The sequence below is a fragment of the Sturnus vulgaris genome, chromosome 6 (genome assembly GCF_052056855.1).
Source record: "Sturnus vulgaris isolate bStuVul1 chromosome 6, bStuVul1.hap1, whole genome shotgun sequence".
Classification (NCBI taxonomy): Eukaryota; Metazoa; Chordata; class Aves; order Passeriformes; family Sturnidae; genus Sturnus; species Sturnus vulgaris.
In genome coordinates, this window is record NC_142248.1 from 24,892,067 (window position 1) to 24,913,523 (window position 21,457).

Consider the following 21,457-nt stretch of genomic DNA (forward strand, 5'->3'; position numbering starts at 1 on the left):
AAAGAGAAAGTGTCTGCCCTAATTATTTGTGTTATCATTTCTGAGTTGCTTTCTTAGTGTGAGAGTTAGTTTACTGTATCAGAATATCCATATCCTTCTTTTGTTTTTTTTTCTTACCTTTTTTTTAAAGATGGAATTTCACATATGCTCAAAAGGTAACAAAGGTGTTATTTGTTCACAGAAACTAGAGTCCTTTCTTTCTTTGTCCATTTTCATAAATGGATCATAATCTTCTGGCACATCATAGCTTAAACTTTTAAGAGATATGCTGTTTCAGGTTTGTGATGTGTCAGAGAGGATTTCAGCCTTTTAGGTTGAACAAGGTTGTTAATGAACTTCGGTGCTTTGCTGGTTTTTTGGTTTTCTTTCTTCTTCAGGAACGTTAGAAATATATATTGCTTCAGCTCATTGCAAATCCTTGCTGTTTCTCTTTATTGCAATTCTTACAAGTGTATAAAGTCATATAAATTTATTTTCTCTTTGGCTTTATGAAGAAGGAATCTCTTAAAAGTCATCTTTTGATGATGGCAATTAATGATAAAAATAGTTGTCTGTGTATGTCTTCTAATCCCTAATATGTTATTTGCATGATGCTGCAAATTCGTACATGTCTTTTACGGCTTGGAAAGTGCAATGGTGTGCTAAGGGGCAATGTGTGTTATTCTAGTCACATACCCCTTGTTCTGTGCCTTCTGGTTTATCTTTGATAAGCAGTGTTCAGGCTTGCTTGTCTATTTGCATGGCAGTTCCCCTGTTTAATTACCGTTTTCTGGTTTTATTTTTAGTATCACTGCCTGTTAAGTTCTCATTGCTCAACCTAGTTATTCTTTTCTGTACATTTACTGCTCTTAAATTAATTGCCTGTTGTTCAACTTTAAACAGTATTTTTTGAACAGGCTCTTAAGACCATTTGTTTGTACTTCATCCCATGTTGTTGTAGCACATGTTTTGTCTTAACAGAAATTTGCATCTTGATTGAAATTTGTTCAATTTTGTTCTCACAGTGTAAGTTAAAATGTTGCAGTGGTTATTTTTAATAGCTGGTGATGAAGTGTTCTAATCCCTTTACTCCTGTAAAATATTTTTGTGAAATGAGATTTTAGTAGGGAAGATCTGTAAAATGTAACTTTGGAACCTACCTATCATTTTGGTTAAGCACAGTTAATTGCAGAGATACATACTATTAGGTGTTGATTACATACAACTGTGACTTTCATTAATGGGCAAGCTTTTTTAAAATAAAATTTTAAAATTACTTCAAGAGGTATGGAGGAGGAGAAATAATGCAGTTTTGCAAGTCACATGAATATAAATAACTGCTTAAAAGCTTCCTGTTTTCCCTTACTTCTCTGACCGCTTCTAAGTTGAAAAGACACAGGCACCGTTTCAGAAGTGTGTGTGCATATTGGGATGTGTTTTCCATCCATTCCCCAGTGTATGTCACTGTTACATAAATTATCATTATTTTATATTCTTTGCTATTGTCACATCAAGGTTTTTAAATTTGAGTGGAATAAACTGAACACTTCCTATAAATGCTGAAAAATATCCTAACAACTAATTACAATGGACAGCTATAGCAGTTAAAGCAACTGAACTATAACATAGAAGTCTTAATTTTCAACTCTTTAGGTAACTTTCTTGTAGTCTTATCTCTGTTAATTCTTACTGGTGGGTGAGAGGTCTAAATCCCACTTATGTATAGATAATACCTGTAACAGGCTCAGTACTATTCATCCTCAATTCTTGGTTTTGTAGACAATCACACTAATCTGGTATTTCCCTTTTTAGCTTTTACAAGAAGCTGAAGGATGGGATGAACGACTTAGTGAGCTAAATGAACAAACAAAGATGTTTGAATCGTCTAAAACAGATGTAGAAGAAGTTTTGAAAAATAAAGAGAGCCAAATCAAGGTAAAATATGACATTTGGGATTGAATCAAATTATTCAGACTGATGCTAATCATAGAGTTCCAAGAAAGCCTGACAACCTCTCCTTGTCTTAATATGCCTTACGCTATTTTTGGCTTTTGTTTGCTGTCTCTATTCTCTAATGTCATGTTTCTAGCTAACAAAAAAAAAAAAGGGTTGCTTAGCAGCACAATGGAGCAGTCTGATGAAGACAACTAAGGAAAAACTCTTTTAGTTCTAATAAGAGTATTGACTTTCCCCCCTGTCCCCAGTTTGTAGTGTGGAACTTGGGTGTATATTCTTATAGTTGTGTACCTTACATGCACAAGCCCCACTAAAAGCATGCATGCTTAGAGCTATCTGAAAATTCTTCACAAGGATGTGCCTGTTGACCTGCAAATACATGCTTTGATAGAAAAAGTATTATCAGACATCTAGAATCTTGTATGTGGAGCTGACTTAATCCACTAAGGGAACTAAACAACGGACAGAAATCTTGGAAAGTAATTGTAATGATAACTACATTTTCATTGCTTGTATTTGTTTGTGAGGTATTTGTATGTTTTTTCTTAGTCACTGACACAATACATACTGAACATGAAAGACTGGAGTTCTGCAGTACGAGAAGATGGTGACACTGAAGACAACCACTGGGACACAGATATAAAGGGTGAAACAGAGAACGGAGAGCACTTAGGTATGGTTTGTGTACTTTCCCTATTTAAATATTTAACAGATGTTTTAGAAATACAGAACTGATTAACTTCCAGGAAAGTTGAAAGATTAGCTTTGTAGAAGTCGGATTTTTAAATCTCATCTGATGTCATTCATGTCGGACAATTAACTGATGCTTGGACACGTCTGGAATAGCAGCCTGTCCTGTTCAGCACTGTGTGGCATACAGACTGTCACAGAGCAATGTAAAAACTCAGTGGTCAGTCTCTTGCAGAATTCTGCAGTGATTCTGTGGAAATACTGCTTTTATTTCTTCTTCAAGCTCCTCCCAGCAGTAGTACTGAGTGTCCTTAGAGCTTAATTTCTGCTCTTTATCCTTACAGAGGTGTTACTTGTTGCAGGCAGTTCAGTAGCACTGTCATCTAATGGGTGTAGATGGGAGTCCCGCTAAACAGCAACACAGAGAAACTCTTCTTCCTCCTCTTTCTTGCTGCAGCTTCTTTTTGTGCTGGTGCTTATGATACCATAGGGCACATGCCCATAAATTCTAGAGTGTGTATTCCAGTCTGAGTCGTGATTGACTGGCAGACAAAGCACTGCAATATTGGCATATCTTCTACTCGCACCTCTGTGGTATTTTTTGCTCTTTTATCCTCCAAGTGTGCTGTGCCTATTGTGGTATGTTGGCATTGCTTTTATATAAAAACCAAATAATAGCAGTAAGCTCTGTCACAAACCCTTTCATGCTTTTTATGTGACTTATTGTTCTATTTCTTCAAGCAGATGATGAGCAAAAACGAACTGTAAAGAAATTGATCTATGCTGCAAAGGTACATGATTTTAAGAAACTTGTGGGTGGAAGAGGGAAAACTAGAGGGAATATATATAATTACTCTGGTAATACCAGAGTAATATCAGAGTTCAGCATCTTTTAATGTTTAGTTAGGTATTTTTGCATACAACCACTTTCTTAATCTGGTAATCTTACAATATTCTCCTTTTTTTTTTTTTTTTCAATTTTAATTGCAGTTAAATGCTTGTTTAAAGACTATGGAAGCAGAAAGAGACCAAATGTATTCAAAACTGTCTGATGAAAATAAAGCTAAAGGAGAACTTACAGGTAATTAAATCTTGTTTTGCCTTTAATAGGATGCTGCTTTGGTAAAGTGGTGTTACAGACTGCAAGTATTAATTCCAGTAAAAACTGAATTAAGTTTACATTAATAACTACTTGATTTTTGTAATTAATTTTTAAGTTGCTTAGCTATTTTAAATACCTTATTTTAGACGTAGAGCAATCAAAATTGCAAATTTGGTTGAACTTATTTGGTATATTCTGTAACAATTATTAAGTTATAGAATCTTAAAATACAAGAGCAAAGTGATGTGAATGAATACATAATACCTCCTTTACATAATTTCTGGACATGAAACAGTGGAGTTTTAATCTAAATTTTAAAACCATCTATTAAAAGGGTAGCTTAATTATAGTATTAGTTTGTAATGGGTGCAAGCTCAATCCTTAAAATATAAAGTACTGCATTTAGAGAATTGAGCTTTAAAACATCTTGCTCTGTTTCTTTTGCTTTGTTGTGTAGGACATATTGATTTAAACCTTATGAAATTAAAACAACTCAAGTTCAAATTAAAACCTGTAATTAATTATTGCTTTCATAATCATAGCCAGGAGAGTAGCCAGAGTAGCTGTACACTTATGAATGTACAGCTTTGTTATTTGGGTGGTGAAATGCTGTGTCAGACTGTATTTTTCATTTTCTTACATATTCCTTGTGCTAGTGAGTTCTCCAAATTGACTATAGCTCTGTCCCATGAAGATGTTCAAACTTACTTGAAGCTTTGTTATATTTCTTAAAAAGAAACACAGGAATAGTAAATAGGAAAAGAAACATGACTTTGAGTTCAATTTCGAAAGATAAAGGTAGTTTGACAAATCTGAGTTACCCATTCAGGCTTATTGAGGAAGACCTTGTGTGGGTAAATCTGCAAGAGCATATGATGGTGCCAGTTTTACTCCTTTAGTCAAATAATTACAATAATAAGAACCCTAAATGAAAATTCAGATTCTGAATTACAAAACTGAGTTGTTTCAAAAAAGTTTTGTGGTTTGGAGCAAAGGACCTGATACACACACAGGGCTACACTTTGTGGCAGGTAGAGAGTATAGTTGCTGGCTTCTCATTTTGTGTCATATATTGAAATGTATTAACTTTAATATTTTATATTAATAAATCAACATAGGATCAAAGGTTTCTACAGACTTCTTGTATACTAAAATATTGCCAATGTGTTATCTCAATATATTTATCTCTAAATTTGACAGAACGCATAGAAAACCTTCAAAGCCAACAAGCTTCCTTGCAGTCTGAAAATGAACGTTTTGAAAGTGAAGTTCAAAAGCTTCAGCAGAAACTTAAAGTAATGACTGAGCTTTATCAAGAAAATGAAATGAAGCTACACAGGTGCTTGTTCTTCTTAATGCTTGCTGTTTGATTTGAACGTGACTCTGATTTGGGGGATTGAAAATTACTGAAAGTTTCAATACTGCTTTCCAGAATTTTCTGAATCATGAAGGCAATTGATTACGCTTTCATGTACATTTTGGTTTACAGTAGTTTATAAAAACTGTTTCCATGAAACAATTCATTTTAGGACTTTTCCACAAGCAAGTACAGAAGGAAAGTAGTAACAGATTTTTAGTCCATAAAATAAGGCAATTTAAGTAGGAAAGCCTGATTATTTTTTCTTTAATTGAATTATTATATGGTGTAGTACATGTGTCAAAGTTCTTGAAAGAAAATCAGTAGGTCCTTTAACTGTGAGATATATTTTACTAAACTTAAAACATAGGCAGGCTCTTGTTGGTAAGCTACACAGAACCCTTGTGAATTTGGCTATCCTCACCAAGAAAACCAGAATATGAAGGCTGTACTATCTGCCCCACAGTCAGAGTGTTAGTAGGGATTACGACCTAGCAATTGAAATCAGAAATATGTTTAGGACTAGAAATTAAAGTTGATTGGTGCAGGGCATGTAGTAACCTTCAGGAGTGTACGTGTGTGGCAGCAGAGTGAATCACTTTAGGGCATGATGGTAAAATTAAACCTCACTAAAACTCAGCAAATGCACGTTGCTTATCAGAGAATTTTAGAAGAGCTAAAAAGGAGTGGGGAGAAGCTGGTGTGGTGATGTAGTAGCACAAAAAAAAATAGAATTAATTAAGGCATCATTTTAAAACTGGATTTGTTCAAACAGGGGAAATGAAAAAGTAGGAAATTAAGATTGAATAGAAAATAAATATAAATCAAGTTCACAAGATCCATGATTTAGACAGCTTGGCTGCTAACAACTGGTGTTCACAGGAAAATGACCAGTTTATCCATTCAGAGCCATACACAGCAGTGGTATCCATATGTGGTCTGCAGAATTACCTTGTGCATAATCTGTGGACTGGAGTATGAGTTTTCTCTTCTGTAGTGCCCAATAGGGTATAAGGATCAAAAAGAAGGACCTGGAAGGATTTTTTTTTAATAGCTAGTAACAGTCTTTTTTTCCTCTAGAAAATTGCTTTTAGAAAATACCAGAAGAAATCACTGACTGTTAGTGTAGTTTGGGTTTTAGTTTGTTTGATATGATTTTCGTCTGCTTTCAAAATTGTTGACTTGAGACAAAATTAAGCATGGTTTTTGAATTTTGTTTAAAGGAAGTTGACAGTAGAAGAGAGGGAACGTCTACAGAAGGAAGAAAAGCTTTCTAAAGTAGATGAAAAAATTATTCATGCTGCTGAAGAACTTAACAGCTACAGGTAATTGCAGATTTTATTTGCTATAATCACTTGTTCCAAAGCGAAGAAACAGCAATAGAGAATTTTAAAAAGACACTGCATAAGCAAATGTATTTTCTGTCAGTTTCTTTGTGGTGTGTGGTTAGATGCTAGTTTGTGTGTAATAATACAGACAGGCTGGTTTTACTTTGTTAAAACATTTGAGTGTTGAAGATTGTGGCAACTTCTCTTATACTAGAATCCTAATTGTACCGATATAGCAACTTCAATGATGTGATAGAAGTGGGTCTCTAATCTAGTTCCCCTTACTAACAAAGCTAAAAATACAAAGTAAAGAGAATGTTGTAAAGTAAATTAAATGTTCAGTTTTCCTACAGAGGTAACATTTATGTTATATAGTTATGATATTCTATTTCTGTATCTCAAAGCTTGTCAGAGTCCTGTTGCTTAGAAATCCTTTACTAAAATATTGTCGTGGGTGAATATTTGCTGTAGCCATTTTTTAACTGCTTTACTCTGATTTTTGTTACATCAGCTGTGCGACCTCTGGGATTTTTTCTGCATTTTCTCAAACTGTGGCATAATTTTTCAGTATGTAATATATATTTGCCATTCTACTTCAGTGTTTATGGGAGCATAAGGCCTAACAATAGTGATCAGTGCTTCCTGAAGAGTTAATTAGATTAATTCTTTCTTGTGGACGTTCTTCAGTATTCATACAGAAAGACAGAATTCAGTCTTCCCAATTTATTCAGAACATGGGTTTTGTAGGCATTCTAATGTTAAAGAGACAACTAATATTGCAAACTGAGTATAACCAAGCCATGCCTGTTTCTTTGGCCCACTCTCTTGGCTGAGAGAGTGTGGAGCCTAGAGAGGCTGTGCACAGGGCAGCTGGCAGCAAAGGTGGGATCACACATGTGGTGTTGAAGTAACTTCAGTGCAGGTGACTGTCCCTCAGGACTGACTGGTAGCCTGTGACAGTGTGGTGCTCCAGCCACATCAGTTCCTGTGCTGAGCTGGGTGAGGCTGACTGGTAGGGCATGTGAGGAAGGACAGCCTTTATGTTGGAAACATCACAAACCACTGAAAAGTTGGGGTTTGTGTTCTGTCCTCTTGTTTACATCCCTGTTTGCAGTAATGTGAGGCCTAGAATTTCCACTGTTAGTATAATTTTTTGTATCCCATGGACCTAAGTGACAATACTGTCATTCAGATAAAAAAAAAATCTTAATTACACCTTGTGGCTACTGTTGAGTTTATTGTATTCAAAACTTTCCTGTACATTTTATTACAATATCATAAATTCTCATTTTGTTACAGAGAGCGAGCAAAGGATCTTGAAGAAGAGCTGGAGAGAACCATTCGTTCTTACGAGAATCAGGTATTTTTTGCTTTGTGACATGTATGCCAGTAGGAGGGATGTTCCTGTGACAGGAATACCACTTGCTGGTAGCTTGTGAACTGTATTTGGCTTGGCTTTGTTGGGTGTCTAATTTTGCCTCCCACTGTCTCTTCTGAATGTCATCTGGTTTTGACTGACAAGATTTCATAGCAGAGGTCACTAGATAACTTTATCGATAAGTTGAATTTTCAGTTTAGGTATCTCATTATAAATTACCCACGCACATTAAATTTATAAAAAAGAGCATATAATCATAAGTTTTGGGGTTTAGGTGAATAATGAATCTCTCTTTCACAGATTACTTCACATGAGAAAAAAGCTCATGATAATTGGGTAAGTTCCAAATACTGAATTTTCCACGTGTTCTGCATCTTCATTTCTCATTATTTGAGAAGTTTGCTTTGTCACCTTCTGGTTCGGACTAAAAACAGATCATCAAAATTATCTCTAACCTTTCACTTTTAAACGTGTATTTCTTGCAGAAATACACAAAAGCAAGTTAAAAATACTTCTATTATATAAAATAGTTGGAAAAAATGAGCTGGATACTTATGAACACAGTAGAATGATAATTTTATATCATTTGTTATAGCAGTAAACCTGCTGGAAGAACATGACACCATGTAACAAGTGTGTGACATTTTGCTAATAATGAAAGCTTTTGGCCTTGTTTCAATGCCATTTTGTTATTTTCTTTGTGTGTACTTCACTTCTTTTATCTACAAGTAGAAGACATTATGTCCTGTGAGAACATTATGTTCCATTGACAGCTTCCTAAGAGTGTTTCTACAAAATCCATTTTTGCCTTTTTTTTTTTTCCAAACAGGAAAATTTAAAATATCTCCTGATGAATACATTCTTTGCTTTCACATAATGTCTGAGATAAAATCCTGCTAAATGTTATGGTGCTTTGTGGTCATAATTCCAGAGATTTTATCTATCTGATTTTAAAATAAAACAAAACATTTTTACATAGAATTTGAGACTTTAAATCTTCTGTAGGTGCTTCAAAGCAGTTATAGCCAGAGAATTCCACTTCTAAAGTTTTAAGAACCTGCAGGAAAACCTTATCATTCCTCCAAAAAGTTGGGTTTTAGAGCTGGTAATATCATTTGCTGACATATGTGAGGCTCCATACACGAGTCTTATCTTGTGAAAATGCAATCTATACACTTCACATAGAACGTCTTGCACGGGGGAACTGTCATATTTATGAAGCATTTAATAAAAAAAAACCCCAATATCTAAACATCTGGTTTTTGTCCTTTCCCAAAGCTGACAGCCCGAGCAGCTGAAAGACACCTCAATGATATAAAAAAAGAAAATGCACATAACAGACAAAAGTAAGTGCAGTTCTTATCTACTCCTAAACAAATGCAGTTTGGCAAGTGTTGGATTTAGGCAGTTTGATGTTTTCTGTTAATGTATTGTGACCCAAACATGGTAGAGAGGTTACAGTGTTCGAGTTCTGAAAGAACGGGGGTCACTTGAGCTTTCCTGTAATTATGACATGCAAGAAGGTAGGAACTATGTGAAGTATTGAAATACTTCAGGAAAGAAGCAGAATGTAGTATTAGAACACAAATGGGGGGGGTATTTGTTTGTTTATTTGTTTTAAGTATGTATCAACCAGATGTCATGGTTACCTTATGATTTTACAGCTTCTCTCAGAAGTTAGTACTGAACTAACAGTTGGTGGCAGTTGAGGAACTTTAATGTGTGAGGTTAACTAATGCTTGGAGAGCAATTAGAGTGATGGAATGTGACATCTAAAATGCAACTTCACCTTCTGAATTACAGTTTAAAAAAAACAGCACAGAGAAATACTATCAGGAATTTTTAAGTTCAGGGTACTGTGACATCCTTTGTCTTATTTATTTAGGGAATAAAATACCTTGCTTCATTAACCACTTAGGTAGAAAGCCTGGCAGTAAACCATGTAATCTGGTAAAGCTTTTGCATTTCTTGGTCACTTACTACTTATTTGTTGTCTCTTTGCAGATTAACTGAAGCAGAATTTAAACTTGAACTTTTAGAAAAAGACCCTTATGCTCTTGATATTCCAATGAGACCATTTGGCAGAGGTACAGTATTGAATTGTAAAATAGAGCCTAATTCTTTCGGTTTATGGCTTTGTTTCCCAAGACCACACATATTTAATTGTTTGGAAACTATCTTGGCCATGTGTATGTGCAAATACCAGTCATTTAAAAAAAGTAATTGGGTCATAAGTGACTCTAGGTCACATCAAATATTTTGTTGAAACGAAGAGCATTTGTAGCATTGATGAGAGTAGACTGGGAATATGTTACACATGGTAATGAGAGCATAATTTTCATTTTAGTTACACAGTTGAGTTTTTAACTTCACCTGAGAAGTTATTTATACAGTTTGTTAAACTAAGTATTGTGAACTTGAGTATTTTGTTTTAACTGTTCCAGAGCATTCCCCATATGGACCCTCACCAATGGGCCGGCCTTCATCTGAAACAAGAGCTTTTCTTTCCCCTCCAACTTTATTGGAGGGTCCTTTAAGGCTTTCACCTATGCTTCCAGGTGGAGGAGGAGGAAGAGGTACAATTCTTAAACTTGAAAATTGTCTATTCTGGATTTCTCTCTCCTCTCCTATAAACCTGTCACAACTTTTCCTCTTGTTGGTGACAAAAAGTATTAAAACAACCAATTCAACATCAACAGTTAATTGGACAAACTCTTCCTGTTTTTCAATTTGCTTCTAAAGCTGTTTAATGTGTAACAGTACAACTGGAAACTAGTTTTTATTGGTAGGTTGGTCAGTGGGTTCATTTTAGAGGTATAAAATAAGAAAAGTAAAAAGCCAGACTTATCCATTGTCTTTTGTTTCTTGGATGGATGGGGTTCTGCTGAAATAAATATGATTTTAAAGTAAAAGGGAGTCAGTTAGTTTTCTGAAGAAAGATTCTTCCCCTTCCATCTCATTTATCTACAGTCTGTGAGAGAATGTTGTCAAAAACATGAGGAAGTTTTATTGGAGGTTGTGGTATTAGAAAGTTACTGGTTCAGTAAATTGTTTCCCTTCCCTTTGTTCTAAGTTTGAGGCAGCCATCATACATAGAGACTATTTCCTCTCTACTCATAGAAGGGAGCAGGAAGTTTGTGTGTAAGGAGTACAATTCAGAGATTCAGGAGTAGGTGAAAGTAAGCTGGGGTGACATGAGTTGTAAGGGAAGAAAAATATACTCGATTCATATTTTTTATGTTGATGGAAGCACTGTAGGTAAATGCTAAGTGAAGTTCAGACTCTGTTACAGGTAATAAAGAAGCTACTGTTTAATTTATTTTTACCATTACATCCCATTGAAGCCTGTACTTAATTAGTGGGAGATATGTCCAAATTTCTCTTCCATAAGGATTTCAATAAGTACAATTATAGTACTTACCTCAGAGTGCACAAGACACACAATGGCTTCAAGTTTTAGGTTGAATTTTAGCATGGAGAATTGGAGAATGATAGCGGAATTCAGTATTTCTGTAATTTCTCAGACCCAGTCTGTTTCAGAGGAATTTTGCAATCTAAAATCACTCATTTTTACAGTTTTTATTGCACTTGAGTAAGTGTTGACCTGGCCTTAGAAGTTTTTGTTTGTTTGGTTGGTTGGTTGGTTTGGATTTTTTGGTTTGGTTTTTTTCTTCTTCTTAAATAAAGAATTGGAACCCGAAGAGTGTTGAATGCAGATGAGTGTTTTATGATACTGGTATTAACTCTCAGCATGCTAATTGTTAGTTTGATTAGCAGCAGATTTCTATCACTGAGAAGATTATTTATCATGAAGGCACTGGTTTGCTGGTTCAAATTAACTGTAACTTGCAAAATGATTAGTTTTTTCAAAAGCATTGCAGGTCCTCTGTGTTGTGCTGTTATAGAACCTTTTCATTGCACACCTTTGAACCCTTCTGTAGATGTAAGTGGTCATTAGCAAACAGCTGGAGAGTCCCGTGGAACTGCGTGCCTCGTGTGTCTGACAGTGTTGGCATTCCTTGATTTGTTTCACCATTCCCGACTGAATGAGGAAAGCCATAGGAGAGGGTTTAAAACACAAGGGTGATTAACTACTTGATTTTTTCGATTAGGATCCAGAGGACCAACTGCCATGTATGAAGCTGGAAGTGAAAGAGGAGAGCTGAATTCTGATAGATTAACTGATCCCCACAGGCCACCATCAGATACTGGATCTCTGTCTCCTCCTTGGGAAAGAGAGCACAGGATAATTCTGCCTCCACCAGGTAAAAACTCTGCATAGCTACCCTATCCATGGGAAAGAGGAGTTACTGACTTGCAGTCTGACCTGCACATGCAACTGAACTGGGTTTTTATAATGGTAGTTCTTTCCTTTTCTTGAACAGTGTGGTTCACTTGCCCTTCTCTGCTATCTTTTAAATACATATTGGTATTACCAGAGGACAATCAATTGTTTGGTTTCATCATTTTACTAGGAATTTTTTTAGTGCATTAAAAGACCTGTCTGGGCTGGATAGTTAATAAGAGATTTAAGAAGTAATAAGTTCTAATTTATTTAAATAAAAACTAGGTAATCTTGAAAAATATTATTTTTCAAAATCCCATATATTAATAGTAAAGGAGAACCATGGTACATTCATCCTATCTGGCACATGTTTTCCTGTTGATACTGTCTCTTCAATTATTAACAACTGTAACATCTGTCTTTGCTCTCACTTCTTCAGCTAAACGTCTGTATTGCACATTACCACTCAGGGAAGGCAGAGATGAGTTAAGAGGATTCTGCTGATAGTTTTCAAATAACAACTTAGGGGGATGGACAACCTTCCTGGATACCTGTAATAAAGAAGAAAAAATGTTACACGTTGAGAAAAATTAAAAATTTAGATAATGTACACAGATTAAGTTACCTTAGTTATTACTGCAGCGAGCAATAGACATCTGTGTGCAAGCCTGGTGGTAGAACTCAAGGTCCTCTCAGGATGCAGTTTCTCATGTGGCAGGTCTGGTCTGTTGACAGGATACTGCAGAGAGGTAGTCTTGTTTCCTTAGCCTTTCCTTCTTATTCTTAGCCTACCTTGCCCTTGGATCTCACTGATACAGTTTGTCTTGTAGCTGCATTATAGATTGCTAGATCTGATACCAGCAAGTTGGTGGAAACATATTGCAACACTATGAAACATAATGGAAAACAGCATTTTTACCTAAGAATGGCTTAAAACATATAGTACCTTATTTTGTCTTCAATCTTCTTTGCTAGGTTGAGCCTTTGTTTCAAGGCCCCACTGTTTATAACTTAGGCAATCGTAACTTTCAAAATTCTGCTATATGTTAAATCAAAGATCAGTGAACTTTTTCTTTTGCAGCTCTTTAGAAACATAAGCTGTTGAATAGGCTTGGAGGGATTCCCCTGGGTTATTTGAGATTTGTTTTCTCACCCTGATTAATAGACACTTTGTGTATTTGCAAGAGCATAAGATACCCAGAGAATCTTCCTGGCCTAAAATTGTGTGGAATGGAAGGAATAAATCTTCACAGACCTGTTTTTTGTGATTTCTTCAATGTTAGGTGAGCCTTATGCTGATCCAGTTCTTCCTGCTCGAAGACAAGAAAGATTTTTCCCTAATCCTCCAAATACTGGAAGACTTTCTGGACCAGCAGAACTACGAACATACAATGTCCAGTCTTTTGATAAAACAGGTGGGAATTACTTCCATGATACTCTAAAATGGAAAATCCCAGTGTAAGCTGTGGCAAGAGGACAGGTTTTCAGTTACCACAGACCTGAAGTTCCATTGTGTAAAAAACATTTTAACGCCTGCTGGCCTTGATGCAGCCATTCCATGTTGGAGTAATAGCCCTCCCTGCTGTCAGGTGGGCAGGATTCCATAAATGGCAGTCATGAGATGTTTTTTTCAGTCTACCCTCACTGTTCTGTATATTAACCACTCATAATTGGTTAAGAGTTTGTTTTGGTCCCTCCCATGAGGCTCATCACAGCATTAAAACATCACAAGCCCATACTTGCATTTCTGTGCCAAATTTGGTAAAGTTAGAAAGGGTTAGACTCACAAAGAGTGAAACAGAAACAGCCAAATGTTCAAGTGTCCTCTGGCTTGGTGCATGGAGGTAGAAGATCCTGAGGGCACTTCCTTCAAACTGTTGACCATAATGGCAGTTTTTTGTAGTTCACAGTGAATTGCCCCCAGTTTAATCACACCTTTCACTGACCCACTAGCTCTGAATTGGCCATTATGTACATATCCATTAGTGGATTATGTACATTTTAGTTTGTGACACTTGGCAGCTGCCAGAAGCTCATAGGCGAAGTTTTGGTCACTGAGACCTTATCACTGACAGCTTAAGAGCTTAATACTTACTAAGCAGTTTTCATCTTTATGTAATGCCCTGCTAAGTCACATGACAGGATTACTAGGAAGTTACCATCTCCCTTGCACCATTTCTGGCCAGAGGAGAGAGAACCTTTGCTACCTGGTGTCACAGTGTGAGAACTGGGAATGCTGAATTCAGGTTAAAGGTTCAGGTGTCAAAGTGAATTGCTCTTTACTGGGTGGCAGTTCCGTCTGTGTGTGCAGCTGCTGACCTTCCGTCTTTCCCAAGCCTTCTGTCACTTTCACTTCTCCTTTCTAACACTTCATATTCCTCTGAGGTCTTCAAGCATCTGGCTGCTGACTGAAGGACAAGAAAAGTGCACTGGCTTTGCTCTTATTAATGCATCTTTTTTTTACCCCTTTCTTCAGTCAGTGGCAAGCAACAATTAATTTATTTTTTTTAAATGTTGTATTCAGTTCTTGGGCAATTCAAAACTACCAGAATGGAAACAGGGTTTTGGATAACCTTTAACCTCTTTGGATAACCAGCATTTAACAGGTCATTAAGCATGTGTGAATGTTGCTTTTTAGAGACACATAATTTCACTAGAGTTGGCTGAGTATATGTAAAAAACCTAAAACCCAATAAAACGCCCCTTCAATTAAAAACAACCAACCACCAAAAACCAGCCCATCCAGTAAATCTGACTTCAGAACAGCAGTGTCTCACAGTACTGAAGTCAAGGCTCCCACTCGTTACAGTTAACAAGTTAAACTTCTTAGGAAGATGATCAAAATATTATTTAAAGTGAACAAAATAATACGGATTTTCCTAAGCACGGGTGACAAACTATAAAAACTTGTCGCTTGAGGAGGTACCTTGTCAGAAAGAAGAGTTAAAAGTTGACAGAGTTTGTGAGGGACTTCATAAGGATCTAAAATGAAAAGTGTTATGCAATGTAAATATCAAGGCATGAATATTCTCTGCGTGACATAGGAGTTGAGATGTTTTACATTAAGTAACAATATCATCAACAAGGCAGGACCTGCTTGAAATGACAAGTAATTTAGAGTTTTTCAAAAGACTATGTCTGTTCATTGAGAAAAAAGCTTTGTTTGCTTTTAAGGAGTAGAAATAAAACATGCACATAAAAATTCTGTCACTAATTAGAAGTCTTGTTCTGGTTTGTTGTTTTTTAGTATAATCATCTCCATTCAAGCTGAAGCATAAGAAAGCAATATTTTTCAAATCCCAGGTTTGGGGTGTTGTTTGTTTGTTTAAAGAAAGTGTATTTAGTGTATATATTTAATATTTTTCTATCCAGTCAGATTCTACTCTCTGACAATTCCCTTTAGTAATTTTCTCCAGTTGTTATTCAAAATACTTGTTCCCAGCAAAGTTTAAAAGTAAAAACACTGACGTTTCTATTTATCTCTTTACTTAGAAAGTAAATAAGGCAAATGAGAGGAGGATGGTGATTATTATTATTATTATTTCTGACTGCTCATCCAAAACTGATGTAGTTCTGGAAGTCTCCTTGGTATTTGTCAGCCAAGGAGGGAATTGGTTTTTGTCATACTTGAATAGGATTGGTGTCAAGCTCTGTGCCAAGAGCATATCATAGCACAGCCATTCCCAGCATGGGGCTTACCAAAGAAATAAACTCTCAGTCAGAGGGAGGGGGAGAATAGAACTGCTGCTTGCTGCGGGATTTGTTGCCAATATATCCTGGTTTCAGAAAAAAATACTGAAATTGGTGGAGAGAAAGAGATCGGCACTGAATAACTTTTAAACTTTTGCATACAGACGGACAGACATCTTCAGAACATAGTCCACAAACAGAACCAAGTGGAGATGGGATGAAGGATCATTCTACTCTTAGTGTAAGTAGCTAAAGAGAGTCTTGATTTAAAGAAGCTTTAATTTTCTGCAAAAAAATAGAAACATTTGTCTGTAGTCCATTGGTCACATTATATTGCACTCTTCAGTTCAAATTATAAAATTACATGCATACTTTTTATCACACCACTTACTGTCTTATGAATTACTTTGACATATTACTAGTATAATCCCTGTTGAAAATTAATTATATCCCAAAAGATGAAACTATGCTCAAGCAGATGGTCAGTACACATAGATAGCCTTGCTCAGGATTATGCTGCAGCAGAGTTGGAACTAGCTCTTCAGTAGTGTCACACTACATGAAACTGGGCCTGATGGGACTGGAGATGTTCCCTTTCCCTCCACTAACTCCCCTGGTTTCTTTGTGTTGCAGAACTCGCTCCCTGATCAGTCGCTGGCACCCGAAAGTGAAGCTGTCAGGTCAGGGTTTGCACCCCCACCTTTCCCTCCAGTCAGACCTCCACTGATGCCTGTGGATCCTAGAGCACCACCAGTACCTTTCATGAGACGAGGACCTCCTTTTCCTCCCCCTCCTCCTGCTGGCATGTATGGACCACGGGAATGTTTTCCAGTACGAGACTTTGGCCCTCCACGCCCTCCACTGCCAAGTAGGTGGCTTTAGCCAGCATTTGTTTCAAGCTGGTGAACATGAGTGCTTTGTGCAGGTAGTGAGTTACCACAGGGGGTAGATATGTACATATTTGCACACAACCTCTTAGTTCAGCTAACAGGGATCATCTTTTCTGATTAAGGTTCACTGTGTTGTAAACTTCCTTTTTCACAACTGCTCATCATCATCTTTTTACAAATACTAGCTTTGGCTGGAAAGTACACCTACGTGTACTGTTCAGCACTTAAAGGATTCTTTTTGGGGGGGTAGGAGAACAAGTAGCTGGTTGCCTTAATCCTTTTCTTCCTATGAAATTGCATCTTATGTAAATCTTAAAATCTGGCTTTGAGGTGTGCTGGTGCCCTGCAAAGGGACAGTCCCAAAACAACTGTTTTCCCTGGGAGTTTGCATGACTGGAGCAAGACGTATCAGACTGCAGGACTTCTTTCTGACTCTTGCTGTTCTCTGAGTATGCATGAAGAACTAGTATCTTCCAAAATATCTGTAAGATGTAGCAGGTTGGGGTTGCTGTGGCAGACTGAAGGGGATATTGGCAGTAGCAGCCCAGGAGTGGCAGTGGCTGGCTGCTGCTTAGAGACTACTGGGTCTCTACTAGTGGGTAACTACCAAGAAAAGTGATGGTTTTGCCCTCCTCTTTCCTGGCATCTCTGTCTCTTTGGATCCTGACATGTGACTTCTAGTTAGATAGGCCTAGCTGAGCAGTAAGCCAGCAAGAGGAGCAGGTGTACATGTCTACTGTTGTGATTGATATTAACTGGATTACTCTGATTCTCTCACAGTAAATCCATTTCCAATGAGACCTTATCCTCACTATCCACCTCAACGACCTGGATTTTTGCCTCCACCACCACCTCCTGAAAATAGAGTTGAACCATCTCAGTCAGATCCATCAGCTGTAGAACCAGAACCACAGCAGGAGACTTGACAGTCATTTGGAGAATGTCCTGAACCGGTTTTGTGCTTTCCTACTGGCATTTTTCCTTATGTTAAGTAACCATTGTTACTTAGGTCTATACAAACTACTTTGCTCAAATTGAAGCTTAATAGGGAAAATTCTCAGGATAGTATTTTGTAAATAAAGAATTAAATACCTATGAATATTGTGAATAAGTGATTTTCACTCTACAATAGTGATTTTAAATTAAGTATTTCTAACTTGAGTAGTCTCTTCAGAGGTGTATAAAATTAAATCATGTGAACCTTACTGTAAAAAAAGTCCAGCTGCTTTGTGCTGGTTGAGCTGTACAGGGAGTCCCTCTGCATGCCAAAAGTGATGCTTGCTGCTTTAATAATAGGATGTGAAAACAAATGGAAACAGTTAATAAAAATCTACAGAAAATGAAAGCAATGTCACTGGAAACATGGTATAATAGATTGGAGAATAATGGTTATGCATCTTTACCTCTCAAGTCCCCTCTGTTAATGGCCTTGTAGGCACAATGCACCCTTCTGCAGCCCGGGCAGTGCTGGTCAGTGCCAGGCTGGATCTGGACAGAGCCAAGTTCTGCTTTTACTGGTGACTGTACAATCCAAAGACTTCTGCTAGGAGCTGGTGGCTGTTCTGACAGTTAGGCTTCAATTTGAAAACCATGTAAGGACTCAGTGTAGTCATTTGGTAAGGGACCCTTCCCTTCTAAGATAAAGAAGCAAACTGGTTTTAGCAAGCCCCAACTCAGCAGCAGTTCAACCACCAGGCTCCATTCTCTGCAAGCACACACACATAACACACAGTTTCAGGCTTTAATGTAAATGCAGCCACCACGCCCCATAATTAGAAGTTACCAAAAAAACCTCCAACCCACTTTTTTTGTAATTGCTTAGGTCGAGTCTGCCGAGGGAGCATTTTCTCTTGTAGCTCAGTACTGCTCCTACCATTATTCCCACATTGGCTTCTTTCAGTTGTAGAACTCTTCCATGGCTCACTCTTACAATTTCTTTATCCTTTCTGCTTCTAGTTTAGCCTTCAAAACATTTAGCTAAGCCTTTGTACTCCAGCGATTCAATGACAGATTCTGACAACAGACATTTCATCCATGTTAAATAAGCCGTGTAGTTTAACATGGCTGTTGCATCAGTTTTAGCCAATTAGTTGATGGTTATGAGTTTGCCTGAGAGACTTCATAAGGATCCTCAAAGGAATTACTGGGTTTTACCCTTATCCTGGTCTGAAAAATTCTTCCTCCACCAAAACAGTGTATGCCCACAATGGTACCAAAAGCTGCAGGCAAAAGAAAAGATAGCTGGACTAAGGAAATGCAGGAAGAGCATGGATTGGATCATCCTGCAGAGAGAATGGCATCATTAAGAGTTTTCTCCCCTCCCTAATGGCAGTCCAAAATTTTATTTGCAAATTTGGGAACAAGACAGGCTTATGCAGTAGGAAGCAGGTAGATGGTAACCTGTCAAATGCAGAAAGATCACACAAAAGTTTATGTGGGGAAATCTCTGTTCCACCCCCCACAAAGGAATAAGCAACCAAGTTTTGACAGATGAAGGCTTGTGTTCCAAGCTCCTGCAGCTGAACTTAGAGTGCAAAAGACTAACTTGACATTGTCATATCTTCAGGAAATACAAAGAAACAAACTAAAATTCCTTTTGGGATTATGCAAGTTCAGAGTAATTTCACAGTAGTTTGTCAGGTCCCACTCCAAATTCAAGAGAATATTAAGATCGCTTCAGCTTGAATCCCTCCATCCTGGTATCACTAATAAAGATTACTGCTGAAAATACAGGCAGACAACAAACCCCACTTTTATCCATTCCCAAGACAGGAGAAAAATCAGAGATGCATTTCTCCAGCACTGCTTAAGCTATGGCTTTCACCACACACTCCTGCTTTGCTGGACTCACTCTAATTTCCAAGACAGAAAAATTCTAGCCATTTGTTTCAAGTACACTGAGTTCTTCCCTGAACACAAGCCACACCCAGTGAGTAGACCTCAGGCCGTATGAAAAAAATGAGACCTGGAGTATTCTAACAATAGACAGCCATTGCTAAGAGCCAGCTCTGGTGCAACTGCAGCAAGTGAAAGGGCTGCACATCTCCCTGCTGTAGTCAAATGGGCTGCTTCTCCTGCTCCTCATTCTTATCTTTCAAGATTAAATTAAAACAAAGCAGAAAATAGGCTAGACCAAACAGATGAAAAACATGTCTATACAACAGAAAAACAAACAGGTTACTTCCCAACTGTTTAGTAAGGCATTTACCCATAAAATGCAGTAGCTTGCAGACATAGGATTACCATTCTGCAACTGTTTAAACCAGAGGACACTGAATTTTGCTTTGTTTCTCACTTTTTCTGTGTGACTTCCTGAAATCTTGAACCCTTCACAACCAAACTTCAGGGTCAGATGCTGCTGACCAATCATCATCAGATTTATCTGCTACATACACCTCCCTCCTGAGGCCAAGCCCTGAAAGGCACCGAGACAAGCCCCAGTATTTCACTTTACTGGAACATGAAAAGCTCTAACTGTATTTACCTTATCTATATTACCCCCAGTGTCTCTTCACGTTGCAAATGATCTTGCTTACCAAATCTGGAAGATCTCGGAAACTGCTTGAACATGCAGTGCAGTTTTCACACTTGGCAGTAGTTTGGGCTATTGTAACATGAAGTTCAGAAGCTCGAATAAAGTCTGTGCTTGGCACGCACACACTGCCCAGCCACTCTGACAAGCCCCACAGCACAGTCAGCCAGTGCAGGGCACAGCAGCTCTCCCAACAGCTGACCAGACATCTGCAGCTTTCATTCAGAAGGCACAGCTGTGTACTCTGAGTACAGATAAAACGTCAAACTGAAGCATTGCAGGTATTCATAATCTATTTAATAGTGGGACACCAAAGAAGTACTACACATTTTTCTTGAGCACATTAGATTTTGATTTAAGCAATTGATGCAGTAATTTCTCAAAAATAGTCTTCTATATTCTACAATCCACAGTTTACTGTATCAGTCTAATAGGTCATATAATGATATACTGTTTGTGCTAACTGGTCTGATCTTTAGCAAAGCATCCTTCCCATTCCTCCACCACCCCAAAAATGTTGACAAAATTCAGCCAAATTTTAAAAAATTGTGTGACTTATTTTAGATTTTTCTGCTGACCTAAACACAATGGGAGCTACTAGTTATACACATCTTATGAACGATGTTGCATTTTAATTCTAAAAATCTTCATGCTGTCAACAATAAAGTATTTTATACAGCGATCAATTTTTAATGCTTTATTCATTGATTAAAAGAATATAACATTTAACATAAACCATACAACATCAGTCATCAATTCAAACATTCAGCTGGTTTCCTTACATTTTCTGTCAGGAGTTTTTTTAAATCTGATCACATTTATAAGATAAAATCTCACCACATCTGGCATATACACACACTGTGCCAGTGGATTCACTCTACTGATGTACATATAAAATCCGCATGGTATGTGCTCACTGGAGACAAAACAGCGCACACCTGTCAAAAGGTCATTTTAATATAAGATGGTAAAACCATTTGTAAAACACATATAAACTTTTTCCATAAATAGAATCATATCTGGACATCTGTTGCATAAATTGTGTTTTCCAAAGCTTACAATATAGCAGCCAGGTCTCAGCACTGCTGGGCACCCACGTTGGCCACTTACTTTATTATTGCAGACTGTCCTTTAAACATTAAATGCACAACATTCGTACCACTTAAAACTGGGGTCAGGTGGAAGTCTCACAGAGACCACGTCTGTACCGCGGTTGCCCTGAAACAGTTACATCGGCTTCTAAAGCCTCTCAGATATAACAAGATTTTAA

At 37.3% G+C, this 21,457-nt stretch overlaps 1 protein-coding gene across 1 annotated transcript in view; it reads left to right on the forward strand.

Annotated features, from left to right (window-relative positions):
• Positions 1 to 20,869, forward strand: part of MIA2 (MIA SH3 domain ER export factor 2) — a 38,772-nt gene extending 17,903 nt beyond the window's left edge. Inside the window, exons 14-29 of the mRNA XM_014890472.2 lie at positions 1,792 to 1,914; positions 2,485 to 2,608; positions 3,370 to 3,416; positions 3,616 to 3,706; positions 4,928 to 5,066; positions 6,308 to 6,409; positions 7,712 to 7,772; positions 8,091 to 8,126; positions 9,069 to 9,136; positions 9,795 to 9,877; positions 10,235 to 10,366; positions 11,903 to 12,055; positions 13,359 to 13,490; positions 15,930 to 16,006; positions 16,399 to 16,633; positions 17,436 to 20,869. Of these exons, the coding sequence (XP_014745958.2) occupies positions 1,792 to 1,914; positions 2,485 to 2,608; positions 3,370 to 3,416; positions 3,616 to 3,706; positions 4,928 to 5,066; positions 6,308 to 6,409; positions 7,712 to 7,772; positions 8,091 to 8,126; positions 9,069 to 9,136; positions 9,795 to 9,877; positions 10,235 to 10,366; positions 11,903 to 12,055; positions 13,359 to 13,490; positions 15,930 to 16,006; positions 16,399 to 16,633; positions 17,436 to 17,581 (1,749 nt within the window). The 3' untranslated portion in view covers positions 17,582 to 20,869. The remainder of the gene's footprint in view (positions 1 to 1,791; positions 1,915 to 2,484; positions 2,609 to 3,369; positions 3,417 to 3,615; positions 3,707 to 4,927; positions 5,067 to 6,307; positions 6,410 to 7,711; positions 7,773 to 8,090; positions 8,127 to 9,068; positions 9,137 to 9,794; positions 9,878 to 10,234; positions 10,367 to 11,902; positions 12,056 to 13,358; positions 13,491 to 15,929; positions 16,007 to 16,398; positions 16,634 to 17,435) is intronic.
• Positions 20,870 to 21,457: the final 588 nt, after the last annotated feature.